The following is a 21,883-nucleotide window of genomic DNA, read 5'->3' on the forward strand; positions in this document are numbered from 1 at the left end:
AAAATTGTAATATAACTACATTAGAAAGGAGAGAAGAAAGGGATTTGTGTTGAAGGCATATAAATTGAAAAAGAATAAATTCTACATGTTTCATAATAGAAGTTAGCAGTCACTGTCTAATATTTTATTTTAAAAAGTAAATAGGAAACACAAGAAAGATGTCACTTAAATTTAGAAGCTATCCATCAGGAAAAAATCCTAATAAATTGAAAATAGTGACTCTGGGGAATATGAATCAAGAATTAAAAGAGAAAAAAATTAAAAGAGAGGTTATATTAACTGTAATACAATTACATTAAAACACTGAATGAAGCTGAATGTGAGAATGATAGAGGGAGGAGGGCTGGGGGCACAAATGATATCAGAAAGAAAGATAGACTATAAAGACTGAGATGGTATAACCTAGGAATGCCTAGAGTGTACAATGATAGTGACTAAATGTACAAATTTAAAAACTTGCTTTTGCATGAGGAAGAACATAGGAATGTCATTAACTGCAGGGTGTTGAAATTGATAGTAATTAATATTTAAAAAATGTAAGTTATATGTGAGACTAAAGCAAAAAATGTTTATTTGGTACAAAATTTATATTTTGATTAGTGCATTTCCTAATACAACTTATACAGTCAGCTTAATTGAACACCATAAGTACATGAAACCTTGAATAGGGCATGAGATTTTGTTGGTTTGTCTAGAGTGATGCCCCGATAAATCCCAGAGTGATCTGAACAGTGAATAAAAAAGTATTTGCAAAGTCCCCTTCAGGGAATGGTGAGAATGGGGGAAAATTCAACTTCCCTAAGTTGAATTTCTGATATTCTCTCTCACAAGCAGTGCAGACCAAAACCAAAGCAATAGGCTGAGCCCCCAATCTTGGGGTTTGTTCATATGAAACTTAACCCCACAAAGGATAGGTTAAGCCTACTTAAAATTAGGCCTAAGAGTCACCCCCAAGAGAAGCTCTTCTGTTGCTCAGATGTAACCTCTCTCTCTAGCAAACTCACTGCAAAACCAAAGCAATAGGCTGAGCCCCCAATCTTGGGGTTTATTCATATGAAACTTAACCCCACAAAGGATAGGTCAAGCCTACTTAAAATTAGGCCTAAGAGTCACCCCCAAGTGAACCTCTTTTGTTGCTCAGATGTGGTCTCACTCTCCAGCCAACACAACAAGCAAACTCACAGCCCTCCCCTGTCTACGTGGGACATGACTCCCAGGGGCGTGGACCTTCTTAGCAATATGGGACAGAAATCCTAGAATGAGCTGAGACTCAGCATCAAGGGATTGAGAAAACCTTCTCAACCAAAAGGGGAAAGAGGGAAATGAGACAAAATAAAGTGTCAATGGCTAAGAGATTCCAAACAGAGTCGAGAGATTATCCTGGAGGTTATTCTTATGCATTAAATAGATATCACTTTGTTAGTCAAGATGTAATGGAGAGGCTGAAGGGAACTGCCTGAAAATGTAGAACTGTGTTCCAGTAGCCATGTTTCTTAAAGATGACTGTATAATGATATAGCTTTCACAATGTGACTGTGTGAATGTGAAAACCTTGTGTCTGATGCTCCTTTTATCTACCTTCTCAACAGACAAGTAAAACATACGGAATAAAAATAAATAATAAGAGGAACAAATGTTAAAATAAACTTAGATTGAAATGCTAGTGATCAATGAAAGGGAGGGGTAAGGGGTATGGTATGAATGAATTTTTTTTCTGTTGTCTTTTTTATCTCTTTTTCTGAATTGATGCAAACGTTCTAAGAAATGATCATGATGATGAATATGCAACTATATGATGATATTGTGAATTACTGATTATATATGTAGGACAGAATGATCATATGTTAAGAATGTGCTTCTTTCTTGTCATTTTAAAAAAAAATTTTTAATTAATAAAGAAAAATTTTTAAAAAAAGAAAGGCTTTTTTTGTTTTAAGACTTACAGCATCTGACTTATGTGAGCTACAATCATGCACTGCTCTGATAAGAAAAATGCTTTAAAAACACATTATATTAAAAAGAAATACCTTATATTGTATATTCTTGTTACCAAGAATTACACATGGAATAACAACAAATTAGTAAAAAAGTAAAGTGCCAAAGGCTTCCATCTCTTTAAACCTTACTGTTCCTATCATAAAGATTACATATAACATTCAGAAAGTGTGGGGTACAAGTTCAGCATGCAAAAATCAGAACTGTTTCTATACATAAGCAGTGACCAACTGGAAGAAGAAATCAAGAAAAAAATCCCATTAGCAATAGCAACTAAAATATCTAGGAATAAATCTAACCAAGAATGTTAGGACTTATACATAGACAACTATAAGACACTGTTGAAAAGGGGTGCAAGGGTAGTTCAGTGGTAGAATTCTCGTCTGCCACGTAGGAGACCTGGGTTTAATTCCTGGCCCATGCACTTCCCACCACCCCCCCACACACACATACAAAATTAAATAAATGGTGCTGCAATAACAGGACACTCACATTAAAAAAGAATGAAATGTGACCCCAGCCATACAGCATATAGGATAAGGGGACAAACACCACTCAATGGGAAAGAACTGTATATTTAACAAATACTGCTGGGAAAACTGGATCTCCATTTGCAAGAAAAAAGAGACCCTTACCTCACACCATATATAAAAATCAATTCAAAAGGATCAAAGACCTTAATATATAAGGTAGAACTATCAACTCCTACAAAACATAGGGAAGCATCTTCAGGACCTTGCATTAGGCAACAGTTTCCTGGATTCAATGCCCAAATCATAAGCAACAACAACAAAAAATAGAAAAACAGGACTTTATCAAAATCAAAAACTTTTGGGGCCGCAAAGGACTTTACCATGAAAATAAAACAACAACCTACTCAATAGGAGACAATATTTGGAAAGTACATATCCTTATGAAGGTTTAATATCAAGAATATATAAAGAAATTCTGAAATTTAACAAGACAATCCAAAATAAATGGGAAAAAGATCTTAAAAGATCTCTCTCCAAAGAAGATAAGCAAATGGCTAGAAAGTCCATGAAAAGATACTCAATATAATTAGCCATCAGGGAAATGCAAACCAAAGCATGAGACAGGAGTTCCCACTTTAGAATGGCTGCTATTAAAAAGGAAAATAATAAGTGTTAGAGAGGATGTGGAGAAAGAGGAATATTCAGTCACTGCTGGTGGCAATGTAAAATTATAAAACCACTATGGAAGATGGTTTGGCAGTTCCTCAGAAAGCTAAGTATAGAACTACCATATGATCTAGCAATCCCACTACCAGTTATATACCCAAAAGAAGTGAAAGCAGGGACTCGAATAGATATTTGCACATTGATGTTCACTGCAGCATCATTCACAATTACCAAAAGTAGGAAACAACCCAAGTGCCCAGCAACTGATAAATAGATAAATACAATGTGATATATACATACAATGGAATATTATTAGCCATGAAAAGGAATGAAGTCCTGATGAACGCAACACATGGATGAACCCTCAGGACATTATGCTGAGTGAAATAAGCCAGACATAAAAGAACAAATATTGTATAATCTCACTGATTTGAAACAATTAGAATGCAAAACTAAAAGAGTCAAAATTTTGAAGATAGGTTACTAGGGGAAGAGGTGGGGATAGGGAATGGAAAATTAAGGCTTAAAACATACAGGGTTCCCATTCAGAATGATGGAGATGTTTATGGTGGTGATGGCAGCACAACGCTGTGAATGGAATTAAAAGCACTGAAATTTATCTATATCTTTATATCTATATCTACATATAATATAGATATATGAATGTGATTAAAAGGGTAAATGTTAGACTATATATATGGTAACAGAATAAATTTTTTAAAAAAAGAATCCATGAAACTACGTGTATGATTATTCTATAAACCCACAGTTTCTCTAATAAGGGGAAAAAAGAATTATATATAATTATCAGAAGTACTTCTGAGGTGCCTACTTTGGTGCTTCAATACACTACCACACAACTGGAGTAGTCCTGAGGACAATATACAGCATTATAACAAAGATTTTTAGACACATAACAATTCAACAAATAATAAAGTATGACAGAGTTCAACAAGAAGTGTGATATAAAAATTCTCATTAAAGTTCTTCAAAAATTTCCTCAGTGAAATCATAATCTGTACTTACCAAAAGAAAATAATGGTCTTCAGGTTCTGCCCTTAAGTATTTAAAGATCACTTGCTCCATAAACCTTTCCATCAAGTCCCAATCTTCAACTATTCCATGGCGGATTGGCCACTATTAAATAAAAACAAAATAAAACAAACAAATAAATAAAACCCATCAGTTATACCTTATTAATATCAAAAATAAACTACAAAAAATATAGGAAACATCAGATTTTATTAATGAACGACAGAGGAGGAAAGAATTTTCTTAGATATGGTAATGATGTTGGAGATCATTCTTAGGAAATGGAAACTTAAGTACCGAGAGGCAAATGATGATTCCTAGAACATATTTTCAGATGGTTCAATAAAAACAAAGTATGCCAAATATTAAAAATTGTTCTTGATTCCCGGAGCCAGCCCATGCCAAAAAAAATTCTTAAATCTAGATGGAAGGTACCAGTATTTCTGAATTTTTGAAAATTTAGTCATAGTGGGAAAACAGTCCATTAAAACTAAGCCTCTGAAAATTACAGTTTATAGTTTCCTTGAAATAAAAATATTACCTTTCAATTTGAGGGTCTAATTTTTTACAAATGACTACTAAGTTATTTGGACTTAGCTACTTTATTGATTTATTTAATCTTTCATTATAAACAACAAACAAACATACAAACATTCTTGACATGGTTACAATCAATGGCTCAAAATATCATCATATAGTTGTGTATTCATCACCATGATAATTTTTTTGAACATTTGCATCTCTCCAGCAAAAGAAAGAAATGGATCTAGTTACTTAAATAAGCAAAACTGTTAGATACTTATTTTGTTCTAAGTGGCACTGTGAAAAAGTTACTGAGTAACTTTCACTAACATCACTGAATTGAAAAAAAGTAAACCTCTGGAATAAAATATAATTCCATGCACATAGCGCATATTCAATAATAAAGGTGAATGAATTAATAAAGGAGCATGTAAACATTCTACAGTCATTTAGTTAGCCATTAAACCTCTTATCTATTCATCGTTAATATTCACTTCTTATGCTAGCCTCCTATAATTACACTTCTGAAGGCATTAATTACACTTATAAAATGACTTATTCCCAGTTTACTTTAGGGAAGGAAAAAAATGTACTGCACTACATTTTATAATATTACTGGAAGTTTACAAAATTAAATATTCTAAGCATTATTCATTTATTTATGAATTATCACTGTGTACCTTCTCTGAACTATTGACTCAAATTCTGAGGACATGGATACCCAGCCTACAAGAAGCTCAGTCTACTGAAAGATAAAAACACATATTACATGGTAAGTTATTATTTCAAAGAAATAAAAGTTTGCAAGACAAAATGACTTGTCTTACATCACTTGGCTTGTGGGGAAAATATAAAGTTTCAGGGAAGAGCTTAGGCTGCAACTGAGTTTAAAGGAACAACTTTCTCAGTTTAGTTTCGGGGTTTTGGGAAAGGAGGTGGGGAACAGAAAATATCTAGATAGAAAGGAGGAAAAGATATATACAAAGGCAAACACTGCAGGTAGCAATGAGAAATGCGTGGGGTTGAAGAAGAGTATAGTGAGATATACCAGTTCTAGATAAAGAGACCAGATTCCCAAAATCCATTATTTACCTGGTATTTGCGTTTTATTTTATAATAACCAGTGAGTCAGTAGAAGCTTTTTTAGGAGGAGTAATGGAAAGAACAGCTTTAATTTTTAGATCATTATAGCAGCCTTGGGAAGGCTTAACCTTACATGAACCTTAAGAGGTCATGCAAGAAAAAGCAAGATTATCAATTGTGGTAGGGATAATGTCAGATGGGTCAAACTCAAGATTTTTCAGGCTATAAAAATGAGAGAAAAGTCAAAGACATCAACAGGTTTCGAGTTTTGAAACCAGGATGTAAAGAATGCCATTAATCAAAATACAAAAGTTGTGTTTTATCTTGTCCTGGGGTAAGCAGGAATGGAACAGATACAGGGGTGGAACAGATACAATGAATTCTGTTTGGGATATATGAATCTCAACAGCCAGATATAGTAACTGACAGTAGGTAGCTTGAGATATAGTCAAGAAATTGAAAGTAGACACCTAGATTGTAGTAGCAGACAAAGAAATAGATAAGATCAACTAGAAAAAGATTCAGTGAAGGAAAAGAAGAGAACCAAGAACAGAACCTGGGGTACACTAACATTTGCATCATGGGTAAAGGAGGAGGAACATATGACAACAGGTGGAGAAAGAACAACAACACAAAAAACAAGCAAACCAGTAACAATGACCAACTATACCTTCGATATCTTTCTCTCCAGCTTTCTCTTGCTTCTTTCTAGGTTCCAAGATCCATATATTTATTTGACTGACTAACACTATCTCAGATATCTCGCAGGTGCCTCAAAACAGTGTATTCAAAACTGAACTTATCTCTTTCTCTCTAGCCAACTCTGATCAAAAATATTTCTTATTTAGTGTTCTCAAGCTCAGTTAAGAGACTTCTAGCACTGGGAATTATCCTCAATTACTATGACTAGCTTATTGATACCTGGGAATTAACCATTTCTTATTATTTCTAAAATATTCACTTATTTATTTTTATCAAAGAAAAACTCACATACATCTGATCAGACCTCTACATTTAACTACCCTTTTACAATAAAAAAAAAAAAAAATATATATATATAGGAAATAGAGAACCATGTTAAATGACACAATAAAGACATAACCAGCAGAATCTAGAACACAGGAAATTTTACAAGACAAGCTTTTTCAACAAACAGGAAAGAGGAAAAAGAAAACAGGGAAAGAACCTATACATAAAAAGAGACTTACAAACAAAATCCAATGAACAGACATTATCTGAATTCTTTCAAACAGATTAATATAGAGAGAGAAAATATTATTTCTAATACAGGAAATAATTTGGGAAATTTGAGTGCTAATTAGGTATCAGAAGATATCAAGAAATTGTATAGTGTTTTTAGGTGTGATTGTTACCTTTTAAAAAGATATATTTATCTTTTACACTCCTAAGAGTTACCCCGAACCTCTCTGGTTGCTCAGGTTTGGCCTCTCTCTAAACCAAACTTTGCAAATGAACTCATTACCCAACCACCCCACCCCCCACCCACCCCCCCACACACACTATGTGGGACATAATTTTCAGGAATGTAAGTCAACCTGAAAATGTAGGACATGACTCCCAAGGATGAGCCTGGTCCTGGCACTATGGGATTGAGAATGCCTTCTTGACCATAATGGGGAAAAGAAACGTAACAAAATAAGAGATCTCAAAGAAAGTTGAGATGTCATTCTGGAAGTTACTCTCATGCAAGTTTCAGCCAGATATTACAAATTGTCACAGTACGCCAAGCCCCAGCCAACAATATTCCTGAAAACTAAAGAAAACTCAGGGCTCTATCTAAAACTCTAAGGAAGTTTTACTTAATAAATTTATTTTTCAGAAACTTAAAATTTCAGATTGTTCTTCTATGCCAGATAACTTAGAGGCACCAGTCTCTCCTAGAAAATCAACCAGTTGCATTTCCATACCTCCATGAAGTCAATATTACATGTAGAAGTTAGAATAGTAATTGTTCAAATTTCAGTAAAGACTGAGAGAATGATCAAATGAGAAGGAGTTGTAACAGAGAAGTTAGGATTTAACAAATGATTATGACTACTGAATCATTGTACAGATATTTCTTTTTACTTTCTAGTGTATAGATATTTCTTTTAAGTTTCAAGTATATTAGCAAAGCCAGAAGACCTGAAATTGTGGAACTGTAACCCATACTATACCTTGAAATTTGCTCTATAATTTCCTATGCTTTAAACCACCGAAAGTATTCCTCTAGTTAAACCCATTAATGTTGTCCATAGAATAGAGTTCAAATTCTTTAACGTGGCCTAACAACACTTTTCATTGATGTTCTCCTGGCCTACTTATTCAGCTTCCTCACTTCTTTCCACCTCAGTTCTATCCTACAAGGTTACTTGCCTTGCAGTTCTTGGCTGTCTCTACTTTAAAGTCTTCCCATATAATACTGTTGTCTCTGTCTAAAAGAACTCTTTATCCAGCTAACTCTAATTTTATTCTGTAAGCCTCAACTTAAGATTTAAGGTTATAGAGGGCATTCCTACATCCCCACACTAGGGTAGATTACTCCTCACTTATATTCCCAGAGAATCCTGTACTTTGCTTTTTCTAACACATCACACTTAAAATTATTTCTTCATTGTCTTCCTTTGTACAACATTATAATAGCCTGGAAGTCAAGGAAGTTTTCTTTCTTATTTATCACTATACTCTCAAGCACATAATGAGTTTTTTCACACAAGGTTTTTCAACAATGAATGAACTATGAGACAAGGGAAGAAAAGAAGTACAATGGGGGAGATCTGCAAATTAGACAAAGTCAAAGCCTAAAAATAAGATGACAAGCATCATCTTTGGTGGGGGACAGTGACTATGAGGAGGTACAAAGAAAACTTCTGGGTTAGCAGAACCGCTCCATTTCTTGAACTTTCATGAGAATAGTCATAAAAATTCTTTCAAACTGTACTTTTAAAGTGTTATATACTTTACTGTATGAAAGTTATAACCCAATGCAGACAGACAAAGCGAGGGAGAAACGGAAAAAGGTAAAGGGGAAAAGAGAAGGTATTATTTCCAGACCACATAGCTTCAAAAAGTAGAGAAATGATGTAGACTTGAATAAAGGTGGGAAAGAAATGGCTCAGATGTGGCAATGTGGAGGGTAAAAGAAAGCCAATGTTATCATGGGCTTTGAGATGCAGTGGGTGTGAAAAAATAAATTCTGCTCAATTGAATGAGCTAAAACTTTTCTTAGGGTCAAGAAAACAATCCACAACAGAGCGGGTAAAGCAAGGCTGGGAGGAGATCAAAAGGAAATTTCTACTGGGAAGAGGTTGAGGGTATCAGGCCTTCAAATGAGTAAAATAAAATTATACTTATTTAAACAACACATAAAACATACCTTTGTTGCATATGTAGGCTTTTCTATTGCTTCATCACCAATGAAGAAGTCTAGGTCATCGACACCTTTCATCACCCTTCTCTGAGCTTGATCACCCACTTTTGCTGACTCCTTAATAGCAATACCTTAAAAAAAAAAAAAAAAAAAAGATACTTTGACACGTCAAAAAAATTCATTTTCTTCAAATGAGAAAAATGTTTAACTTATACTTCTGCCACTATAAAGTGCTATGAAAGAAAATATCATCTAGCATACTTAAATTGTGAAACTAATATACAAAGGCCACCTAAGAAGCTTGTAAGAATTTTCATTTAACACAATGAAATTTCAACTTCCACTCAGAAGTTTCCAGTGGTAAAAGCTAAAAATAAAAGTACTACTAAGAGAATATTTCAGTTATACTTTTTTAAATTATAAAAGATTTTGATTATGAAGAAAATTATATTTCTACGAAGTGAACATTCACTTGATGAATATTAAGAAATGAAAAAGTAAAGCATGTTAAAGAATGAGAAAAAGAAAACTCTAAGGAGAATTAAAAAAAAAAACTTTCATATTTTCTATCCTATTTATACTCTTATGGACTAGTAATTTAATATAACCAGCTCGGAGATTTGTTAAACTTTGATCACATATACAAAAGGAAATCTTGAATAATGTATGTAAAACAACACATTAAATAATCCAGGATACAGTTCTAGAGCTAAAACTTAATTGTTATTTATTTCTATTTTGGCTATGAAGTTTTGATTCCTTAAGTAGTCCTTTATTCAAAATAATTTTTATCTGAATGGACCTAAGTCTATCAGGCATTTAAGTGTTATTACATGTGCTAGTTTGAAACAGCTGTGTACCCCTGAAAAACCATGTTCTTTTTCCTAATCCAATCTTTGTGGGGACAGACCTATTATTAAGGGTGGAAACTTTGATTGGATTGTTTCCATAGAGATGTGTCACACCCAATTTTGGGTTGGACCTTTTGATAAGATAGAGATATCTATCTGACCTTTCAAGGTGGGTCTTAATTACTTTACAGGAGTCTTTAAGAGAGCTCATAGACAGGCAAAGCACTCAGAGACTTCTGAAGCTGCAGAAAGAAAATGCCCCTGGGGAAGCTATTTGAAAAAAGAAGCCAAAGGGCCAGCAGGGGCCAGTCATGTGCCTTCCCAGCTAACAAGGTTTTCCAGATGCCAATTACCTTTCTTGAGTCAGGGTATTATTCTCTGGATGCCTTAGTTTGGACACTTCTAAGCTCTTAGAATTGTAAACTTATAACTTAATAAATCCCCTTTAAAAAGCCCAGCCCATTTCTGGTACAATGCATTCTGGCAACATTAACAAACTAAAACACTACACTTCCATTTAATACAATTATATTCTTAGTGAGCTGAATAGAGAAAACTGAAAAGAAAACATTCTAAATCTACAATCAACCCCTACATTTGATGGGAAAAAAATACTAGACTATAACAAGTCTTTTAAGTAAAAAAGGTATTCAAATACTCTGTGCTTCTAAATATTATCAAAAAATATACCCAAGGTAATAACTTTATAGAAACTTTGCTAATCTAAATTATCTCCATATTATTCTGTGATAGTGATAGTTTGATAGTTTACATTCATCCTTAGTAAAATGACCAATATAAGAGAGAAACTGTACATACACTTAGGATAAAACTTAAAACTATTCTGAGGTAATATAAAACAATGACAAGTATGTTTTGATTAAATCTGTGTGTCAATGCACAGAAATGAACTAGAAGTACCTAACATCTACTGAGCCCTTAAGAAGTATTAAATGTTGAAGTATATTCTACGTGCATTGTTTCACAAAGATCTTATTAATTAAATATTTAATATTAAAACATGTTAAAATAATGCAACTTGTAGTAAATAGTTTAAACAAAACTGTATTTTTAAAATTCAATACCAGGTATTATTTCCTTACTTTAAAAAAATAGTTCTTCTAAATTATATTCAATATCAACTAGACCATGAATTATAAATCACTTTTCTTCTGAAGACAATTCTGGAAAGAAGGAGAACAAAAGAAGAATAGCAACAGAGAAATCCAACAACCACTACTAGATAGCAACCAAAAACCAAAATGAGGTACCACTATACAACCAAACAAAACACCTATTAAAAAAAATTTCAAAGGCAGAAAAAACTTATCGAAGGATTTTTCTCTTTAAACATTTTCGGTTTATTTGAATATTTAAAAATCTAATGATTTCATGACACAGATATCTTTGGAACACTAGTACTTTATATAATCTGAATGTTAGAAATTTTCTCTAATTATTTATTTATAATGTGCATAGACTTCAGAAGGCTCACTATAAAGCTCCTGGAAAGCACAGATATATGAAAACAACTCTGAACCTCATCTACAAGCTTTCCCGATCAAATATCCATTTTCATCAGTAAGGGATGGTGACACTGTCTATACCCAGCCATTTTTTTTCAAAATGTAATTTTACCAAGATATACTCATACACAATACAATCAATCCAAAGCACACAACCAATGGTTCAAACTATCATCTTATAGTTATGCATTCATCACCATGATCCAACTTAGGACATTTCATTACTACACAAAGAGATATAAAAAGAAAAGAGAGAGAGACAGGGCAAGATGACAGCATAGTGAGGTGTGGAATTTAGTTTGCCCTCCAGGGTAGCTCGTAAATACCCAGGAATGGTACAGAACAACTGCTGGGGAGCATCAGTGACCAGACACAGAGCATATGCCAGTCTGAACCAGATGGAATGGTTAAGACCCCACAAAGAATTAACTGTAAGTTTCCCAAGTCCTAGAGGCTGGTGCCCCTCCCCCATGGGTATAGCAGGCAGGTTACCCAAGAGGAAAGGAAACAGACTTTATTAATAGCTCAACCAAGCTCCACAGAATTAACAAATTCTGACTACTGAAAACAAGCCCCTGGAACACATAAACCTGAATAAGGACTAAAGGAACTAGGAGTTTTTGCCCTAGCAAAGAGGGGGCGGGTCTGATGGTAAAGAAAAAGAGGTTTTTTTAAAGTTGGATAGCACAAAATACTGGAAAAGATCTGGACCCCAAGAAAAGCAGGCACATAGAACCTGGAGATACATAAGGCCACATATCAACTCAAGCTCTTGACTTGCAAATCTGAGCAAGGGTCCTGGCTTTGAAAAATGTTTTTTTTTTTTTTTTTTTACTTCTTAAACAGCTCATTGGATAGAAATGCAGCACTCTCATGCTCCAGAACTGTCCCAGGCAGGACAGAACTAAGGCATGTCTGAGACACAAAGTACAAGTCAGGTGAAAATGGGTTAATGCCTTAAAGGCCATATCTTCCCCAAGAAAAAAGGGATGGGGGCCAAGCTTGAGTGGAATCTCTCCCACAAGGAATTCAGGCACCAGGGGTTGGAAAACAGAAACAATCAAAGCCCTCCTTCTAGAGGATCAACCAAACTCTGGTAGGGAGAGTCTGCTGAAATTAAAGGCAGCACATCACTTTAAGCTGGGGCACAGGCAAACAAGCACCACAAGCTGGGCAGAACAGGAAAAGCACAGACTCTAGAGGCTTCAAAGGAAAATCTGATGACCTGCTAGGTCTCATCCTCAGGGAAAAATGATGCTGAATACTATTCTGGGAAAATCTGACTGGGGTCTGTAATATCTGAGAAGATCCTCCTCAAAAGAAAAGGCTCCATAGAGGCATGGCAAGAAACAGAAAAACAAGAACTGAAAAATTTGGATCAGTTAAACAGAACCTATGCAAGAAGCCTAGAAAAGTTGAACTGAATGTCAAAGAACAGATGGAGAACAAAGCCATCTAGCAAGAAAACCTTAGGTAAAAGAGAGAAAACAACCTGCACAATAAACTAGTTAAGGAAAACAAATGCATAGATTCCAACAACAACAAAAAAAACAAGTTATACTAGAAAAATTGAAGATATGGCCCAGTCAAAGGAACAAACCAACACTTCAAATTAGATACAGGAGTTGAAATAACTAACTCAAGATGTTCAAACAAACATGTAAAATCTCATCAAAAATCAAATCAGTGACTTCAAGGGAGGCTATAAAGACATTAGGCAAACATAAAGAAGAATGTGAAAGTTAAAAAAAAAAAACGATTAACAATTTATGGGAATGAAAGGCACAATAAGAGATGGAAAAAAAAAACAGATTTGAAGAAGCAGAAGAAAGGATCAGTGAAGTAGAAGGGAGGACATCTGAAACCCCAGACACAAAATATAGGTATAAGAATGGAAAAATATGAGCAGGGAACTAAATGACAACATGAAGTGCACAAATACACATGTTATGGGAGTACAAGAGAGAAAAGGGAAAAGGAGGAGCAAGACTAATGGAGGAAATAATCACTGAAAATTTCCGATCTCTTATTAAAGAAATAAAATTACAGATCCAAGAAGTGCAGCATACCCCAAACAGAACAGATCCAAATAGAAACACTCTAAGACACTTACAAATCAGATTGTCAAATGTCAAAGACAAAAAGAAAATTTTGAAAGCAGCAAGAAGGAAGCAATCCATCACATGCAAGGGAAGCTCGATAAGACTATGTGAGGATTTCTCAGCAAAAACCAAGGAGGTGAGAAGGCAGTACTATGACATATTTAAGATTATGAAAGAGAAAAATTGCTGTCTAAGAGTTCTATACCCAGCAAAACCATCCTTCAAAAATGAGGGGGAGATTAAAATATTTTCAGACAAACAATCACTGAGAGAACTTGTGACTAAGAGACTGGCTCTGTAAGAAATAGTAAAGAGAGCACTACAGTCAGATAAAAAAAGGCAAGAGAGAGAGTCTGAAGAAGAGTATAGAAGTGAAGACTACCAGTACAGGTAAAAAGAGAGGAAAAATTAGATATGACATAAAAAACTCAAAAGATAAAAAGGTAAAAGAAAATGCAGGCTTTACAGTAATAACATTAAATGTTAATGGATTACACTCCCCAATCAAAACACATAGACTGAGAGAATGGATTAAAAAACAGGACCCATCTATACGCAGTCTACAGAAGACTCACTTCAGACAACTCACTCATACTTTATCTAGAGATATGAATTAAGCTAATCTGAATAGGACTAAGGCAAATCAGAATACTGGGTAAAGGATAACATGGCCCATATTTCCAAACTTCAACTTCTGTGTAAGACCAAAGGGAGAGATGCTTATTTGATGCAAAATTTATATTTTGGGTAGCACATTATCTGATTTAACTTGTACAGTCAGTTTACTTGAACACCTAACTACATGGACTCTTGAATGGAGCATGAGACCTTGTTGTTTTGTATATGTTAAGTGTGATGTCCCAATTTATCCCAGAGTAATTTGGACAGGGAATAAAGAAGAATTTGCAAAGTCCCTTTGGGGAACTGGGGAAAAGGGGGGAAATATTAAACTTCCCCATCTGGGAAATTTCTGTTATTCTCCCAAGCAGTGGGGACAACCAATTCAATAGTCTGAGCCCTCAAACTTATTGCTTACCATTATAAAGCTTACTCCTGCAAAGGAGAAGCTAAGCCTACTGATAATTATGTCTAAGATTCAACCCCAGAGAGCCTTTAGATATGGTCTCTCTAAGCCAACTTGGTAGGTGAACTCATTGTCTTTCCCCTATGTAGAACACAACTCCTAAGATATAAATCTCCCTGGCAACATGAGACCTGACTCCGAGGGATGAGCTGGGACCCAGTATCATAGGAATGAGAAAGCCTTCTTGACAAAAAGGGGGAAGAGAGAAATGAGATAAAGTCTCAGTGGCAGGGAGATTTCAAACAGATTTGAGAGGTTGGTTATTCTGGAGATTATTCTTACACATTATATAAATACGCCTTTTTACTTTATAGTATATTGGGGTGGCTAGAGGGAAATAGCTGAAACTGTTGAATTGCGTTCCAGTAGACTTAATTCTTGAAGAAGACTGTATAACCATATAACTTTTACAATAAGAATATGTGACTCTGAAAACCTGTGTCTGATACCCCTTTTAATCAGGGTATAGACAGATGAGAAAATAAATGAATAAATAAGGATAAAAAATAACTGGGGGCAATAAAGGGTAAAATTTGGGTAGACTGAAATACTGTAGGTCAATGAGAGGGAGGGATAAGTGGTATGGGAATTATGAGGTTTTTTTCTTTTTCTGGAATGATGCAAATGTCCTAAAAATGTTAACGATGAAAAATACAACTATGTGATGATACTGTGAGCCACTGACTGTAAAATATGGCTGGACTGTACATATATGGGTATTTCTCAAAATATTAATAAAAGAAAACCCCTAACATCCCATACCCCTTATCTCTACTCCTTTTATTGACCCCTAGTATTGCATTTTACCCAGTTTAAGACTTACAATAAAGGCAATTAACTAAGACAGTGTAGTATTGTCACAGATAGACAAAAAGATCAATGGGACAAAATAAAAAATCCAGAAGCAATTCCATACAGACATGGGCAACTTATTTTCTTTCTTTTCTTTTTGGTTATATAGCTATATAATCATTATCAAAGATCAGGGCTTTACAGTTAAACAATTTCTGGTATTTCCTTCTAGCTACTCTAATATACCAGAAACTAAAAGGAAATAACTATATAATGAGTAAGTAATCATCATCATTTGTTAAGTCCAAATTTCTCCATTACATCTCCTCCCACTGATTAAACATTCTATCAATCTTCAGAGATATCTGAGCAAGGACCATTTTAACTTCTTCATGGCGGAAAAGCAGGCTGACCTTATGGGCTAGAGGTATGGGTATGAAACTGGATGGTGTTCTTTATATTCAATCTCTTCAAACACTGCGCCTATAGCATTAAAACTCATCAGGTTAAAAAAAAAATTCCATAATCAAAAACCTTACTTAATCATTAACACTGACACGCTCAAGAGCAATATCCTCAAAGTAAAAAATTGCTTTTGTAAATTATTAGCCCATTTTTGTTAAAGAGGTATTTGAGAGAAAGCTGAAATGGGTGGTCAGAAATACAGAAAAGGGGCAAAACATATCTTGAAGAGCTAATTATTTCTTTTATTTTAATTATGAGGAAAAAATATTTAAATCAGCTCACTTATGGAATCAAAGAAATACTTACAGGAAGGGATGATAAACTGTGGTTCTGTATTTCCAGCATATCCTAGTTTTGTATACCTGCAAAAAAAAAAAAGACTTTTAGACAGATTTCACTAATATCTTAGTAATTATGAATTTAATTTCATTCTGAGATTTTGCTATAAAGGACATTCCATTTTTGAGTAAATTATATATAAATAACATATAATTCATTTGGAACAGCTCTACTTTCAAAAGTATAACAAAATTATAAATGCCCATAGCTTTCAACCCAGAAATGCCACCTCAAGATACTGTTTCTATAGGGATATGTAGATACGTGTGAAATAACATTTACAAGGTCATTTGTTACAGTCTTGCTTATAATAGCAAAATCTTGGAAATATCCTAAATGTCCAACAAAAGGGAAACTAGTTAAATAAACTAAGCTGTATTATACCATATGATACAGCCATAAAAAAATTATATAAACTCTATATATACTGATATTGAATGATCTCCAGAAATTACCTTTAATTGAACAAAGCAATACAGAACAATATGTAAATATGCTATATTTGTATTAAAGAAAGGGGGAAGGAGTAAGAATATATAAAACATATTTGATTTCATAGGCACAAAATTATCTCTAGAAGACTATACAAGAAATCAATAATTTTAGTTGTTTCCAAGGAAGGGGACTGGGTGGATGATGAACAGGGATGAGAGGCAATTCTTAGTTGCTACAGTTTCATACCCCATTTGAATGCATGATTATTCAAAAGGAAATACAATTTAGAATTTTTTGCCACTATGCTTTCCATTCTGTTCTTACATTTACATCATCATCGTAATAATAATGACAACTGGAGACTATAAAACCTGAAATTTGACAAACACCATGTTGGGGACCACTTAGGAGACAGCAGGACATTTTGTAGCTATCTGAGGAAAGCTACTATGAGCAGGCTTTAAAGAGAAAGTAACTACAATAATTTAAAGTATTCAACATTCAAAAGTGCTCTTAAATGGTAGGTAAGTAAACTGCTGTGACATTTAGTATTTGTGGGAATTTTTTTCTAACTTGAAAGAAAAAAGGGATGTTTTAGCCCCGAACTAAGTTCAAGAGTGCCAATAGTTTAAACCATCAAAAATAAGAGGAAAACAAGCTGTTGAAATGTGATACTGCTCTGATTATACCCTTTCTAAGGGTTCTCCACTGTCCATGTTTAAAAAAGAAAAAACCAAACAATACTACAAAGCATATAACAGCGGTTTTTTGTTGCTTTTTTTTTTATATAATCAACATTTACATGATTTATTAGCCCCTCGCATTGGTGTGGTACATTTTATACATGTATTTTTTAAATCCTTTTTTCTATGAAACTTTAGTTGTTTTTTTTTAATTCAGCATAAGAACATATAACATATATGTTATATATAAGAACATATAACAAACATTCTTACCATATGATCATTCCATTTCTGATACATAATCAATAACTCACAATATCATCACATAGTTGTACATTCATCATGATGATCATTCCTTAGAACATACACATCAATTCAGAAAAAGAAATGAAAAGAAAACAGAAAAGAATTCATACATACCATACCCCCTTGCCCCTCCCTTTCATTCATCACTAGCATTTCATCCTACTAACTTTAAAATTTTTCCCCGTTATTTATTTTTAATCTATACGTTTTACTTAATCCTTTGCAGGGTTAAGTTTCCTATGCACCAATCCCCAGATTGAGGGCTCCACCTATTGCTTTGGTACAACAGCCTTTTAATATTTGACCCCAACCACATCTACCAGTTGCCCTGCCAACACATCACTATCCCTAGTCATAAAAACTGTTGACAGTTTCTAAACAAATCAATTCATTTCACGTCACTGACCCCAATTAACAAAGTTCTACTATGTGAGATGCTCTCCTTCCATCCCTGCATGCAATTGCTAAATGCCTACTCATCTTTCAGAATTCAGGTTAAGTGTCACTGCCTCTGAGAAAATTTACAAAACCTCCCCAGATAACTATCCTTGTTCTTTAAATATAAGTTTTATAAGTCCTGAGCTTTGATTCCTTAATCTGCAAAATAAAGAGAAGTAATTTAAGATAATTCAGAGTACTTAAACAACAACATAAAACATTTAGAGCAGTACCTGAAACAAAACACACCCAATAAATGTGAACTCTTATTCTTTACATCCATTCTCTCCAACTTTTCCATTTTTCGCATAATCAAATAAGGCCCTACAGAAATCTAAACTTTTAAATGCTGATAGTTATGAAACACATTATCCCTAACACACATACAAAAGTCAGACTGTAGGGGTGGTCAACGGTGGCTCAGTGGCAGAGTTCTCGCCTGCCATGCCGGAGACCCGGGTTCAATTCCCAGTGCTTGCCCATGTTAAAAAAGAAAAAAAATGTCAGACTGTAGAAGGATATCAAATTTGTAGTTTGTTTCTGATATATTTTTATCACACTTTCACTGCTAAACAGCTCTCTATCCTTCCAACCCAGAGTTTCACCTTAACATAAATATAATAGAGGTCAGCATGATGCACTCTATTCTGGAGATAAAAAAAAATTTAGAACTTATTACTCAAATGAACAAAATCACCATCATCTGATATGAATAATCTGTTCCCACATTGAAACTAACTGCAACTCAGCTGAAATAAAAGACTATAGTATCAGTTTTTAGAAGTACCAGCTACAGAAGTCCCAACAGTATACTTTGCTCCCCAGTGGGTGAATGGAGCTAATTAAAACATACTAAAATAAATCACTGTTTAAAACAAAACCATCAACAACTGTCTGAACCACGATATCTTATCTAAATCTACTCTGTTACTCTAAGTCTACTCTCTTAACATCACTTACTGGAAGTGATGGTACTCTCTTACCATCACTTACCGATATCCAATTACTCCTTCATATGATTCCTCATATTAATACTTTCATTTCCATTACCATTTGTCACCAAAACAGTTCAAGATATCATTACCTAACAATACCCTAACAGGACACCTTGCTTCCAACTGTATGCTATCTTTAAACCTCCATAAAGTACTAAATAAGCCCCCTAAAAAATAATTTCTGAACACAAAAATCTTTAAATGACAAACTACTGCCTACAAAATTCTTCATTATATTTTCTAATTAGAAATGTTTTATTTCTTTGTTTTCATCATGAGCCTTATGTCTTTTCTTTTAATCTTTACATACTTTACATAAAAGTATGTAAGCTTGAAAAAATAAAACTGAATCCATATTGCACATATTAAAGCAGGATAAATCCAGATGTATTAAAGATTAAAAGGGGGCAGAGTGTTTTAAAAGAAAATGTGGTATAATTTCTTTATAGCTCTGGAGTGGAGGAAGTTTTCTAAATTTCTTTAAAATTTTAAAATGACATAAAGGAGATCAAGGAGACAGAAGAGCATAAAGAGGAATGTGAAAGAATAAATGGAAAAATGGCAGATAGAGCTTAAAGACTCTTGTCAACCAAATAAAGAGCATACAAGAGGTATACAACACCAGATTTGAAGAGTCAGAAGAAAGAATGTGATATAGAGGACAGGACTGACTATGAACCCTCAAAACAGCAAACAGCAAAAAAAAAATGGAAAAAATTTGAATTGGATCTGAGGGAAGTGATAGACAAAACAAAGTGCACAAACACGAGAATCACTGGTGTCCCAAAAGAAGAGACGAGTAAAGGGCTAGGAAGAGTAGTTGAGGATATAATGGGGGAAAACTTCCCAACCCTCATAAAGGACAAAAATATGCAAGTCAAAGAATACAAACCAGAAACAGAATGAATCCAAACAGGCCTTCCACAAGACACATACTAATCAGTCCATCAAATGTTGAAGAGAAGTAGAAAATCCTGAAAGTGGCAAGAGAAAAACATTCTACTATATACAAGGGAAACCAAATAAGACTGAGTTCAGACTATTCAACTAGTACCCTGGAGGTGAGAAGGTAGTGGTATGATATATTCAAGTTCCTGAAAGAGAAAGACTTCCAGATAAGAATTCTGTTGAAAGCCAATTTGTCCTTCAAAACTGAGGGAGAGATTAAAGTTTTCACAGACAAAGAAGTCCTGAAAGAATTTGTCAACAAGAGACTGGCCCTACAAGAAATGCTAAAAGGAGTTCTACCAGCTAAAAAAAAAAAGACACAAGAGAGAGGTCTGGAGAAGGGCACAAAATTGAAGAGTATCGCTAAGGGTAATTTAAAGAATACAAATAAAATAAAAATGATCTGACAAATAAAGTAAAAAAGATAAGATGGTGGATTTAAGAAATGCCTTTTCAATAACTTAGAATGTTAAGGGACTACATTTACCAATTAAAAGATACAGATTGGCAGAATAGAGTAAGAAACATAATCCAGCTATATGCTGCTTACAAGACTCTCATCATAAACACAAGGATACATATAGACTGAAAGTGAAAGGATGGAAAAAGATTTTCCATGCAATTTGTAAGCAAAAGAAAGAAGGAATAGCGAAGCTAATATTGGACAAAATAGACTTTAAATATAAAGATATAATAAGAGAGAAAAGATACTACATACTAATTAAAAGGTCAATTCACCAAGATGATATAACAATCATAAATGTATATGATCCCAATCAAGAAGCTCCAAAGTACATGAGACAGACATTGGCAAAACTGAAGGGAGTGATAGGTATTTCAACAAAAATAGTAGGAAACTTCAATACATCCCTCTCTTCTATAGATAGAAAAACCAGACAGAAGATCAACAAGGAAATAGAGAAGTTAAATAACTTGATAAATGAGTTGGACCTAATAGACATATATAGGTCACTGTACCCCAAAGAATAAGGATATACACTCTTCACTAGTGCTCATAGAACATTCTCCAGGATAGAGCATATGCTGGAGCACAAAACAGGTCTTTATAAATTAAAAACACTGAAATTATTCAAAGCAGTTTCTCTGATCACAATGGGATGAAGTTGGATCTCAATAATCACCAAAGAACGAGAACATTCACAAATATATGGAGATTAACACACTCTTAACCGGCCAATCGGTCAAAGAAATCAGTAGTTACCTGAACTTGAATAAAAACGAGAATACAACTTATCAGAACTTATGGGATGCAACAAAGGCTGTACTGAGAGGGAAATTTATTGCCCTAAATGCCTATATTAAAAAGCAAGAAAGAGCAAAAGTCGAGGACTTAACAGCACACCTGGAGTAAATCGAGAAAGAACAGCAAACTAACCCCAAAGCAAAAAGAAGATAAATCACAAAGATTAAAGCAGAGTTAAATGCCTGGGAGAACAAAAGAACAATACAAAGAATCGATGAAACCAAAAGGTGGTTCTTTGAGAAAAATCAATAAAATTGATGGGCCACTAGCAAGAATGACAAAGAAAAAAAGAGAAAGGATGCAAATAAACAAAATCAGAAATGAGAAGGGTGCATTACCACAGAACCTCAAGAAATGATATGAGGATATTATGAACAACTATTCACCAACAACGAGACAACTTAGATGAAAGGGACAAATTCCTGGAGACACACAAACAAGCTACACTGACTAAGGAAAAAACAGAAGATCTCAACAAATCAATCACAAATAAAGAGAGTCAATCAGTCATCAA

General features: G+C 34.1%; 1 protein-coding gene across 1 annotated transcript in view; it reads right to left on the reverse strand.

Moving 5' to 3' along the window:
- The window catches only part of ACTR3 (actin related protein 3), a 100,282-nt gene that overhangs the window by 37,778 nt on the left and 40,621 nt on the right, over nucleotides 1-21,883 (reverse strand). Inside the window, exons 3-5 of the mRNA XM_077153582.1 lie at nucleotides 16,268-16,323; nucleotides 9,148-9,272; nucleotides 4,161-4,271 (exon numbers count right to left, since the gene is read on the reverse strand). Of these exons, the coding sequence (XP_077009697.1) occupies nucleotides 4,161-4,271; nucleotides 9,148-9,272; nucleotides 16,268-16,323 (292 nt within the window). The remainder of the gene's footprint in view (nucleotides 1-4,160; nucleotides 4,272-9,147; nucleotides 9,273-16,267; nucleotides 16,324-21,883) is intronic.

Source organism: Tamandua tetradactyla, chromosome 3 (assembly GCF_023851605.1).
Source record: "Tamandua tetradactyla isolate mTamTet1 chromosome 3, mTamTet1.pri, whole genome shotgun sequence".
Lineage (NCBI taxonomy): Eukaryota > Metazoa > Chordata > Mammalia > Pilosa > Myrmecophagidae > Tamandua > Tamandua tetradactyla.